This window comes from Miniopterus natalensis, chromosome 8 (assembly GCF_054644295.1).
Source record: "Miniopterus natalensis isolate mMinNat1 chromosome 8, mMinNat1.hap1, whole genome shotgun sequence".
NCBI lineage: Eukaryota > Metazoa > Chordata > Mammalia > Chiroptera > Miniopteridae > Miniopterus > Miniopterus natalensis.
The window spans coordinates 43,448,413-43,461,507 of NC_142088.1; the positions used below are offsets into that span (position 1 = coordinate 43,448,413).

Consider the following 13,095-nt stretch of genomic DNA (forward strand, 5'->3'; position numbering starts at 1 on the left):
TTTTGAGTTTTTTTTTTTTGGTCTATATGTAATGGTATAAGCCCATTTTTCTGTGCTCAAGCAAATGTTACTTGATTTACATACATAGAGGCTACTCCTAAGCCACAAAGTAAACTGATGTCAGCATGCCTGCTCCAGCTCCATGCAAGCTTTTCTACTTGGTATTGAGAGAGGCCTGTGCTATTATCAGCCTTTCCTCAGTCATTAGAAGCAGATCAACTGTTAGAAACAGGAATCATCCACCTGATGAGCTGATTATATCTTACTCTCCAGCAAATGCACCTTTCCACACTTACTCCATCTGCTAAAGCAATTAAGCTCTGATTCTGAACTTCACTGAGAACACAAATACTTCCCTCACTAGGCTACCTGCAGCATCAAGCAGCAAGGGTTGGGGCAGGAGGCCAAAAAGCAAGGCAGCTATCTAACCTACTGGGACCTGCCTGAAATCAGAAAGCTCACATACGATACTGTATGTGTATAAAAACCCAGGCAATAACGGCGCCTTACCTGATAGGGGTAGTTGTACCAGCAGTGCCTTGTATTCCACAGCCAGGGTGTCTAAAAAATGACAAAGAAACATATTTTACATGTCTTGGAAAAGAAGCAGGATGAGATGTTTATGACAGATTCTTCCCCCCAACTCCCCAATATTTAGGTATTTCAATAATCTACCTGTGTGAGAACTGAAAGACTCAGGAATAAAGTTTTAAAGCAATTAGTACTCCATCATATATTCTTTCTGGGTAATCTACACTCAACTGGTAGTATCTCAGGCTACTTCTGGGATGAAGTCCTAGCTGGTGTTTTTAGATTTTGCTGGTCACAGAGACACATTCCTGCTATGTCATGAGCCTCAACAGCAGGGCCCTTCAAAGGTCTCACCTAAACCAGACACAAATCATCAATCTAAGTGTTATCAATAGACAATGCTGACAGTTGGTGCAAACGACCCTAAAACATCTCCAGCCCAATGTTTACAAAGAAACGTTATTAATCAATTGTTCCCTGCCTTAACCAGGGTTCCATAACAAGCAGTTATACTACTTTTTTCAGTAGGACACCTCAGATTAATTCCAGGCCTAAGGGAATTAAGCTTCAGGGCACACTCCACCCCCTGACTCATAGTCAAGGTCTTCTAAAGACAAAACAATCATTCTTAATTTGACAGCAATCTCTTGGCTTACGTTTTATAATCAAATAGAACATCTAAGTATACACACAGATTCAAAACATTTGTAATGAAAAGAGAGGAGTTGGTGAAGATTTAAACAGGTTGTGGAATAATCCAATAATATCAACACAAACTTTCTCATATTCTTGCATTAAGTTTGTAATTCTTTTGCATCTCTGATCTATAGCTATCAGCACTTTGTGGTATACATTTATATACATTTGATATACATCTGTATATTAAGGAACATAATCATGAATCCAACCCATATCTGTTTACGCATCTCAAAATGACAGTAAATGTCACTGAAAGATTAGTGTCAGATGTATTTGTACCGACTTAACGTCCTTATCTGGTCCCAGACCGTATAAGATCAAGGTTGCTGCCCTCTGCAGTGTGATAATGCAGTTGTCTCCCTAAAAGCGATGCACATATCCTTCCACCCTGTACCAGTGAGGCTGAGGATGGGAGTGAGAAAGGGGCTATGTAATAAATCTGACAATTTCAGTGACTGAAATTAACCTCACAGGGAGATCTGATCATAAATTCCTAACTGGGCAGGACCTGGTAGGTAGTCAGGCCCCAGGCCTATAAAAAATTTACCTTTGCCTTAAGCAAGCCCTACCCAGTGTTCTTGTGCATCCAGGTTAACACATCTTTGAAATGCCAGAGTAATCCTCTTTTCCAGATCCCTCAGGGGTAGAAACATCCTCAAGAGAGAAAATAATCTTGTTAACTCTCCTGTAATCCAATCACACAGATTTCCTTGCCTTGCTTTCTCCTACCACCATGTGATTTCCTTATGTTCCCTCTTTAATTTCAAATGTAAAAGAACTGCAAAACTGTTTCCTCAAGAGCATTTGAGATCTTCCTTCCTGGCATGTCACCAGTTCAGCTCAAATAAACTCATAAAAATTTTCCACATGTTTGGATGTTCCTATGTCAAGTATGGTAATGATGATAAAATGTGAGTCCTCCTATGTCCACACATTTTTTAGAGGACGTTTTTTCCATGATCTGTTACTTACTTAACCAGTTAAAAAGTTTAGGCTGTCACACACACTTTTAAAGGATCTTACATATGAACTCATTTTATCCTTACAGTAGCTAATAGATAGGTAAATTGAGGTCTGGAGTTCATTAACAACTGCCCAAGTTAAATAGCTAGGTAGTGCCTGAGCTGGAAATCAAACTCAGATTGTGTGGTCTCAAATCCAATATAACCCCTGTGCCTCTAAGTCTGATAAAACCTGAACCAGGCCTCTGTTTAGGGAGCCAGATAGAAATAAAAAGCCATTCCATGCACTAAAACGGAAACTGTTCAAGGATCTTTACATTCTCCTTACATGTAAGTACTACCACTTCTCCCTCTCTTTTCCTGGTTTTGCTATTTGCTACATGTTCAATTCCATACATATCATGTAATCTCACTGCACTTAACATCCTGGCTGCCTGAGTTGTATGTCTGTCTGTCTGTCTCCTCCATTTTTCTTATCCATAACTTTGGTGTTCATTACTGATCTATCTCACAGGGTGGTTGTGAGGATCAAATGAGATAACATGTCTAAAAATACTTTAGATGCTTCAAAATTTTATGTTATTGTCTTATAGTTATATAAATAATGCATGTCCATTGAGGAAGACATAAAAATTATAAAAATTGAAAATAATTTCAATTCTTATCACTATTAACATTTTAATGTACAATCCATTTTTTTCTATGTAATATAGATATAAATACAGATATAGATAGGTTTATTTTTAAACACTCAAGAATTAGGAAAGATCATCAAGAGCAAAGATGTGTCATTAAAGACCTAGGCTAAGACCATCCACACCCTCATAGTCCCAATTACTATGCACCGATGTGAAAGTTGGACAGTGAAGAATACTGATAGAAAAAAATAATAATTCATTTGTAATATGGTGCTGTTGAATAGTTCTACAAATACCCTGAACTGCCAGAAAGATGAACAAGTGGATCCTAGAGCAAATTAAGCCTTAAACATCACTGTTGACAAGAATGACAAAACTGAAGCTGTTCTACTTCGGGCACTTCATGACAAGGCAGAGTCTTTGGAAAGACAACAACACTGGGAAAAGTATAAGGTAGCGGGAAAGAGGAAGACCAAAGATGAGATGGATTGACTCCATTAACGAAACCATCAGCATGAGTCTATAGGAGCTGAGCAGGGCTATGGGGACAGGACACTGTGGACATCACTCACTCAAATGGTCAACTCGACGGCACATTAATACATACACACACGTGCATAATTTCTAAATGTGGGCACAAAGCACCCAAACCTATTTTAAACATTATTAGTTATTCCCTTTCTCTTTGATAAAGGTGTTTATTATCTCCACAATTAGTTGAAAGTCCCAGAGGGAAAGGTACATCATATGCATATGTTTATCCCCCCAGCATCTGTGCCCAAGTTGACAGCTCAACATGCATTTACTGAATGCTAATGAAAACAATGCAGAATTAAATGCAAGGCCTGTAACAAGCCTCAGAGTATATTTCTGAATTTATCAGTCCCCAAATCACAGGACATGTGTGTGCTACCTCTGGAGATGCAGCGGGCACCCCTTCCACTGCAGCCACCCCTTCCAATCACCGTCAGGAGAGGAAAGGTGTGATTCCCAGTGATCCAGAAAAATCCATCATTTAGCGCTTCCCTTCCTCTATAAGTTTCCTGGCTCGTTGGTTTTCTTCTAACATCCAGGCTTTTCCCTGTGTGCATCAGATGTACATCACCCAGACCTGCTTCTATTACGTGCCAGTGCCTGACTGACCTGCAGAAACAGTGTATGAGTCTTTGTCTCTCGCTTTGTCCTACCTGAAGCAGGAGCAAAGGAAACTGAATTTGATGGAGCTACCAGGGCCCTAGCTCAATCCACAAGTTTGTTCGCCAAACATTTATAAAAGTTATTTTATATACAATGCTTGTTTGCATGTACCTCTCACTTTGGCAACACTAGATATTAATACCACCTTCTATATGCACACTACATTTTTCTAGGACCTCATGCTATGCCCTCAAAACCAGTTTTTGAGACAGGGAGAACAAATACCATCTTTCCCAATACATAGATGAGAAAACAAGTCCATGAGAAGGTGATTCTTAACATTCTTATCATCATTCCTATACAATAAAATAAAGCTCTGTACCTAGGACAGTGCATGGCAATTAAGCACATTTCCTGGAAATGGACAGGTCTTTTTCACATGGCATTACAATATTAAGGAGTGTTATCAAGGTTGAAAAATCTAAAAACCTAAGAATTCTCAAATCTTGTCATTCTAATAACAGGATTTACTGTATTCCCCCCTCATCCATTTATACTTAAATAATGCTATGAAGCACTTACAGATTTTAGCGTATTTTATACATATTATCTTATTTAATTCTCACAACAACACTGTAAGTGCTCAAGCTAACACAGCCAGCAGATGCCATAAGTGACAAAAAACATGCTGGCACAGAACTTCTCAAAATATGAAAAAGCAGTTTCTGATTCAGTAGATCTGGCTCGAGACTGAGATTCTACATGTGTAACAAGCTTCCAGGAGGTGCTGACGCTGTCAGACCTTGGCTCATACTTTGAGGAGTAAGGTGCCAGGGAAAGTAAACTAGACATTTAGTTACAATACTTCACAATTGTGTACAAGGTGAATAAATTAATGAACTATTTAAAATCTTTACAATAACCGTTTGAGGCAGAAATTGCTAGTAAAACAATATTGAGCTAGAGAGCATGCTTCTGAACCCACCTTTCTATTGGATATAACCACACTCCTAAGCTCTGGTGGAAGGCACGTGAGCAGCATTTACATGGTCCACTTTGGGATGGTGCCCCTAAAAGTTAATATGAATGAGTACTTCTTACCCTTTCTCCATTCCCATCAGAGGGAGATAATGAGAACTGGAGTGGTTACCCTTGACCCTGAGATGAAAGTTTCTATTGAGGTTGGTATTAGAGACCTCTTACTAGCCCTGGTCTGGCTTACCTCTGGATTCTTTGCATGCAATAGATAAATTCCTATCATTTTCCTCATATCTAAGCTATTGTATTATCTATTTTTAAACTATATATACAGTAGCATAGTCTGTATTCTCATTAATATATGCATCAAGGTAAGCATGATTAATTATTTCATAGACAATTAAGTGATCTCGAAGAAGTACCATAATTAACTGAAGACTCCCTAGCTGATAAGCAGAAAAGCTGGAATTGAAACCCAGGCCAGCCAGATTCTTCCACTATATCTTCCCCCAGGTACCCTGGGTTTATAAAGAATTAGTAATCAAAGAAAAACATCATGGGCATTTGGAATTGATTACCCAAAATTAGTTATTATGTAAAAAAAGTTGTATTTTAGGATTGGAAAGGACCTCCAAATCTTGTTTAATCTATGAAGAAACCGCATGTCCAGATGGATAACTGTGCCTTTCACTCTGAAAGAGCCCCATGGTTATCAATCACTGAAAAGATCCCTTAGGCTTTCTATTTTGGTCAAAATAAATTATATCAGTACTTTATTTGTTTGTTTTGGCATCTTCTATGAACTAAATTGTGTCCCACCTCCGTACAAATTCATATGGTGAAGCCCTAAATGCCCAATGTGACTGCATTTGGAAATATGGCCTGTAGGAGGTAATTAAGGTTAAATGACGTCTTAAGGGTGGGCCCTAAACCGATGGGGGATTGGTGGCCCTACAAGAAGAGGGAGTGAGAGATTTCTCTCTCCTCACACACTCAGAGGAAAGGCCAGGTGAGGACTGCAGTGAGAAGGTGGCATATCAGGAAGAGAGGCAAGCAAGGGAGAGAGCTCCCCCCTAGGAACTGAACCCTGCAGAACCCTGATCTGGAATTTCTAACTTCCAGAGCCATGACAAATAAATGTCTGTTCTTTAAGCCACCCAGTCTGTCTTATTTTGTTATGACAGCCCGAGCTGACCTACACAGCATCATGAGACGAGGCTTAATAAATGGTGCTTAATTGTTATTAAGCTATACATCAACTAATTTCAATTTAAGAAGACTTATAAAGCATATGAAGCAAGACTAAGACCATAACATAGTGGGTTAGAAATGACTTCTAACATTCTCCACCTAAACTGCACTGTTTAATGGGATTTTTCATTATCTCATGCACATCTGCTCCCAGACACATCACTTGAGACACAACTTGGCAACAAGCACATCGATCAATAATAATGTCCCATGGCTCTTCTTACTGGGAGCAAACCAACCCCAGCACCAGGATGGAGGTCAGACGTGCTGTGCTGCTGGTGGTCACCCTGCTGTCTTCCTTTGCATTTTGACCATATGCATAAGACTCGAGTGCTATTTACTCTATGGTTTTTTAAAGGAAAAACTAGAGAAGCCTTTTTAAGTGTCAGTAAATCTGCTCTTTTCTTGGGTTTCTTCTTTTATCAGCTGTTCTGTAGAGGTTTCACAGTGAACAGAACTAACAAAAATAGATCAGGTCTGATCATTTCACTTTACCATCTGGAGTTAGATAGGTGTGGTCTTACCAAAACTAGAGACAGTTTTGTTCAAGCATAGAATGTGCAACACTAAGAGTGAACCCTAATATAAACTAAGGACTTTGGGTGTTAATGATATCAATGTAGGTTCATCGACCGTAACAAATGTCCTGCCCTTGTGGGGGATTTGATGAGGAGACTATGCATGTGTGGGGAAGGGGAACATATGGGAAATTTCTGTACTTTCCCCTCACTTTCTGTGAATGTAAAACTGCTTAAAAAGAAAAAAAATCAAGGTAACTGAGCTATTTTAGATCACTGACCTTACCATGTTACTATGAGCTAAAGGAATAACAGCATTTGAGGCAAAAGGCCCGAGAAAAAGATGCTCGGTTAACCAGGCAAGTGTTAAATGATTAAACAGAAATAGAAATACATATGAACACATACATACTTTTTCCCAAGAATCAGTAGAAACCTACAGCTGAGTGACAGTACTTTCTTTGAGCTAATAAAATAATTAATTTTGATAATAATATAAATATAAATTAACAAAAGAACATAAATCATATAAGGCACTAAAGACATGTTGTTGCCTCATCAAAGACGTGAAAGGCATGTAGGTCTTTGCCCAAAGTCAGCATCTTAGAGGCAAAATTTCACCTTTTGCTATTTCCATCCAAACTCATACATGGCTTTCACAAAGCCCACTGGGACAGCAACAGCAGAGGAATATGATCTAAGAGACATGCTGGTATCTGTGCAATTTATGTGTGAAATATACAGAGCCTCAGGTTATGCTTTAAAATGCCAGAAATCTAGCTCCCTGAACTACTCTGAAACGACTTTCACTGAGTTGTACTTCAACCTTTTGCCTTTGGATTATACTGAGGATTTAGCATAAGAAATAAACATGAGAAAAATGCTTCTATGTCTGCAAAGGGTTTATACTGGAAAGGTTACCACTAAGTTACCCTAAGTCAAATGTGTAAGTTCCACACAATATTTTTCCTTTTAAATTTAGTCCAAGGGGAAAAAATACTTCCCTTCATTGAATGCTTAGTATGCTTCCTCTTACTGAGTGAGAATTATGTCACCCCATTACCTTTTTACCTTGGCTTTGGGAAGCTGAAATCTAATTCTAAAGCTCAGTCATAGCAACTGTGATTGTCTTTCAACATCTTTGCTTATTTTTTCTTTTATGTATAACTTTTTATGCTAATATTTATATTAATAATGTTGTTACATAAACATTGCAAATTCTTTTAGAAACATTCAACTGTATGATTTAAATGAATTAATATAAATCAAATCCATTGCAAATGATAATCTACAGTTTTAATTTAATACACATTGTAAAATAACTCAGAATGTGAAGAAGTTTTTCATGCTTTGTGAGCTTAAAAATTGCTAAATAAATTGTGTTTGGGTTGAAAAGAATGAAGCCTGAGGTGCTGCTGGTCAGTGGTGAGCTGTCTAGAGTGCTCCCAGAATGAAGAGTACCCTCTCCTCTTTTCCTGGGTCAGTAGAAATGTGACTAAATCTACAAAGCAGACTGGTGACTCCTCCCTAGAGGCCCCTGGCATATGCATGAGCTTTGAAAGCTCTCTTGACATGAAATATAATTTGAACTTGACCAAGGCATTGTATAAAGAGAGCAGCCTTTCCTATTGATCAGGCTTTTAAAAAGATGCTGGTCCTCTAGCCCTGGTCAAGCATGTGCCTTCAGCATATTCAGCAATCAATTTACAAAGTAATTTGCTGAGCTGGCAAACATACATAAATAGGAGTTCCTTGGAGATGGGCCCTGAGGTCACAGGGTCTCTATGAGGGTTTAATCATAGAAACAAAGAAGAGAAATGTGAGTGGCATTTCTATGCCTTCTAAGACCTTCCAGCCAGTGACTACCAACATTTTCTGCCTTTGCTTAGCTGAGATATTACACACACACACACACACACACACACACACACACACACACACACACCCACCCACCCACCCAACAGTAACTGTGGCTATCTCAAGAGTCTAAGTAACAGGAAACTTAAAAAGCCATCTCTCCCACTGATGCGGATGTGAACTCTTCTCCACTGCCAGTGAGAATCACTGCGAGCAAAACGAAATGATCAATTAATTCCATGTTTAGAGCAGAAATTAGGGATAATGGAATCAGATGAAGACAAGAGATGACATAAAAATGAGGTGAAAGGAGGGGAAAATGGTGAGAATGTCAACACAGGGAAAGAGAGAGAGAGAGAGAGAGAGAGAGAGTAAAATTTGGGAACGAAGCCAATGAGAGTGGCTATCAAGAAGCACACAATTAGTCAAAAGATAATTTAAAGATATTTTTTTTTATAATACATTACAGAGGATTACTCTTTCCAATATGTAAAGAGCCCACAAAAATTTATTAAAATATCAAAACACCCAATGAAAAAATATGAGGAAAAGATGAAAACAGGAAACAATAAAGAAAAATATATGTAACTGAAAACATTCAAAAGTCACCAAATATTATTTTACTCATGTCTGGAAAATATTTAAAGAGTTTAGTACACAGAGGTCAGTAGTGTATAGAACTCCACAAATTTAAATAACACTCCACAAATTTAAATAACCTTTCTAAGGAGTAGTTTGGTCTTTAAAATCTGCATATCCTTTGACCCAACATTGATTGTAAAAAAATTAATTAAACCTATATGTAAAGGATTTGTGAGTAGATTTACACTATAATTCTTTTTCTAGTAACAAAAATTCAAATAAATCTAACTTCAATAATGTAAGGTTAGCATGTGCTTATATGTGACTCTATGAGAGTAGATCCTGAGAGGAGGGTATGGATGCAGGCTGTTTATTTGAGAGGAGATCCCAGGAAACAGAACAGAGAAATGGAAACAGTGAGATAGATGAGGAAGATAATCCATTATGGTTTTCAGGACCTGGCTGATTACTGCTACAGGCATCCCAGTTCCACTGGGGATCTCTGCAGAACTATGTGGCATGTATTTCATAATTCCAAACACAGGACAGGGAGGTCGGATGGGGAGGCTGGGATTTTCCCACCAACTCCCATCCCCCATTGATTGAGGTTTCAGTATTAACTGCTCCATATTTCTAGATTGTACCTTCCCGTGTTTAGGTGACCTTTGTGGTTTTGGGAAAAGCAGAGCAGAGATATAGCACAGCTTGCACCTGAGGCGGGACACTGTCAAAGGTGCATGGAACTGTCTACCACATCAGGTGGGCTAAGGCGATGCAACAGGCATATTCACATTTTAAGTTAAAATTAGATTACATGCCGAATAAACAATGTACCTTATGTTTAAAGTGGACATATTTTTAGACACACACACACCAAGTATGCACATGAAAAATGCCTGGCAATATTTAGCAAAACTTACTTGGTGATTATCTCTGAGTAATGATTATCTTGAGTGATTTTTACTTTTTTTCTGTAATGTTTGCATATCACTATTAAATTACACAAGTGATTGTAGCTATATTTTTTCTGCAATGAACAGGTCTTATTAAAATCATAAAAAGCCAAAGTTTATGTACTTTTAATTGATTTCATTAAAAAATACACATTTAGTTTCTATTCACAAACAACATTAATAGCATTAATAATATATAGCTATCTTCAAATTATTCAATAATTCTAATTAACTTTAAACTAAGAGCTAGTATGTGAAATAGCTGTCTTCAGAGCATTTACATGTTGGCAGTGATATTTTTCAAGTATAAACAAATCATTAATAATGCAATTCTAAATTCTCAATTAAGAGGCTTTAACACACACCAAAATTAGTCCCAAGAATCCAAAGCCATAGAATTGAATCAGGTTGAGGACGGGAAGACTCTTTTTGTCAATGTGGTGATAACCAACATTATCACCAGATAAATCAGATAATCCATAGTGGTGGGAAGAGAGTCAGGGTTGCTCTTTGAGACCACACAGCCTAAGAGACCTTCAGGATTTTCATAAGTCATCATTTCTGTAAAAATGAATTTACCTCGAGCAAGAACTTATGTACTTAAAAATCATCTTTCTGAGAACACTTTAAAGGAATTATATGTGAAAATCCATAGCTCACTCTCTCTCATTTAAAAGTATGGGGCACTTTAGGTTTGATTTTTCTTACATATGGAATTTGGCTTGTTTTTAATGTTATCTTGCCACCATGTCTATGTATTATATTCAAAATCTACAACAGGCCATACTACATGCATCATGAATCCAAACATATTAAGAATAAACAGTTTTATGTTTCCCAAACTCCTAAACAGTCATTAATCTTTTATCTAGATGTGGCCATGGAAGATCCATATTTTACATGAGTGAATATGTTAGAAGAAAAAAGTGTATTGTGTTATTATTACTTGAGAATGCTGCATGAAAATACAAAAATCAGACACTTGCCAAGCAGACAAATACCTGTAATGTTCAATTACATCAATAGAGAACGCCATTCTTAGGAAAGAAGAATGTAGAAGCAGAGAAATAAAAGTTCCTTAAATGCCCAATCCCTGCAATTACTGAAAGAACACAAGCTGGGGAAGAGGGAATCAGAAAGGGCACAAGATCCTGCTGTTAGGCCTCAGTCTCCCACTAACCAGCGGGGTGACAGTGGCTAAGTCAATTCACCCATCTGGTTGCACATGTGTGAAATTAGTGCATAATTCCTATGATCACTTCAAGCCCTAAGTTCCACCACCCTCTTTGCCACCTTTTTTTCTCCTAAAAGACAGAATCCTAGTTGGCCATGCTCTGATCATGTCACGGACTCTGACATCCCACAAATGGAAACCCAACATCAGAGGGAGACCCCCATTTTCTTCTTTTTGAAAGGATTTTAGTTATCCCATGCAATTTAGATTTTTTTGAATCACTGACAAAATTAAGTCACTCTTATTCAATCCGATTAGAGCATTATTAGCAACCAGTATAATAAAAAGCTAATTTTTGCCCAATTTCATGATGTTTGAGTAAAAGTCATAAAGTGAGTAATCGCTTTCCAATCACTTTCCAATCATTTTCTTCTATCTGTGAGGTTCACATTTTATATTATGTTTGGTATTAAATATTAAAATTTTCTAAATTAAACACTTATAAAAATTTGATGATAATATTTTACTTTAGGAAAATAATTACCCCTTTTCCCTTACAGCTACTTTCACATATTAAAATTCGGAAGGGAATTCACACTTTAGTTTACCATTACTCAATACTAGTAGAACAAATGATCAAACTGTACCCTTTAAATGAGTGGTACATCCTTATATATTATTTATCTTCAAATTAGGATAGAGAAATTATGCTTTGAGTTGCTGAGTTAATTATAAAGAAGGAATTGATCTTTATGCAGTTAAGTTTTGATCATTAGTTTCTGATTTTTAAAAAAAAAATAGATCTTTATTGATTTCAGAGAGAGGAAAGGAGAGGGAGAGAGAGAGAAACATCAATGATGAGAGAGTCATTGATAGAGCCCACAACCCGGGCATGTGTCCTGACCAGGAATCGAACCCTGATCGCCTGGATCCTAGGTCGATGCTCAACCGCTGAGCCACGCCCGGCAGGGCAGTTTCTGATTTAATCAATCCTGTCTTCATGCCTTCCTAGCTCATGATCTTCCAAAAATGTGTAACTGTTTTTTAGGGAGGGGGCTGCAAGATGTAAGTAGGATAGATTAATGCAACTGAATTATATCAAGGGGCTGCACCAGCAATTACAGAAGTAGTTTGCTGAATGTAAGATAAGCCTCCCTCTCCCATGAATAGAGCTCTTAAAATCCATGAGACAGCCCTCACCAGTGTTTCTCAGTGTTAAAGCAGCAGCCCACGCACCAAAGGGTCATGGATTCAATTCCCAGTCAAAGGCACATACCTGGGTTGCAGGTTCAATCCCTAGCCTTGGTCACCTGGTTGGGACACATGCAGGAAGCAACCAATCAATGGAAAAAATATCCTCAGGTGAGGATTAACAAAAAATAATAACAAATAAGATAAAATCAATGAGACAGAACGACTGGGTGATTAATAAAATTGGCATGATATTTAAAACAATCTAAAATTATCTATTTACCAGGGAGCAAAACCAAGACAGCCAAGTAGTCATAGTACAACCAACCTTTCTATGCAAGTAGAACCAGATTTCTTTTTATCTTCCGTTTGTATTTTTGAAATGCTTCTTTGCTTTGTTTACTTCAACACCTAATGAATGTCTGAGTTCACTGATGTCCACAATATTAACCCATCACTGTTTACTTTCTTGTAGTTTGGTTCATGCTCTCATGGGCTTGCACTCATTACTTGCCAAATACCTGATTCTTCAGGCACATATACTATCAATTACAGAACTTGCCTGTGCAAACAAGTGAAAAACAAGGTTATTTATTGGCAATGCTGAAAAGGCCATGAAATTGA

The 13,095-nt window shown here is 37.7% G+C and overlaps 1 protein-coding gene across 1 annotated transcript in view; it reads right to left on the reverse strand.

Moving 5' to 3' along the window:
• Positions 1 to 13,095, reverse strand: part of CERS6 (ceramide synthase 6) — a 236,077-nt gene that overhangs the window by 60,980 nt on the left and 162,002 nt on the right. The window contains exon 5 of the mRNA XM_016200210.2: positions 511 to 561. Coding sequence (XP_016055696.1) covers positions 511 to 561 — 51 coding nt within the window. The remainder of the gene's footprint in view (positions 1 to 510; positions 562 to 13,095) is intronic.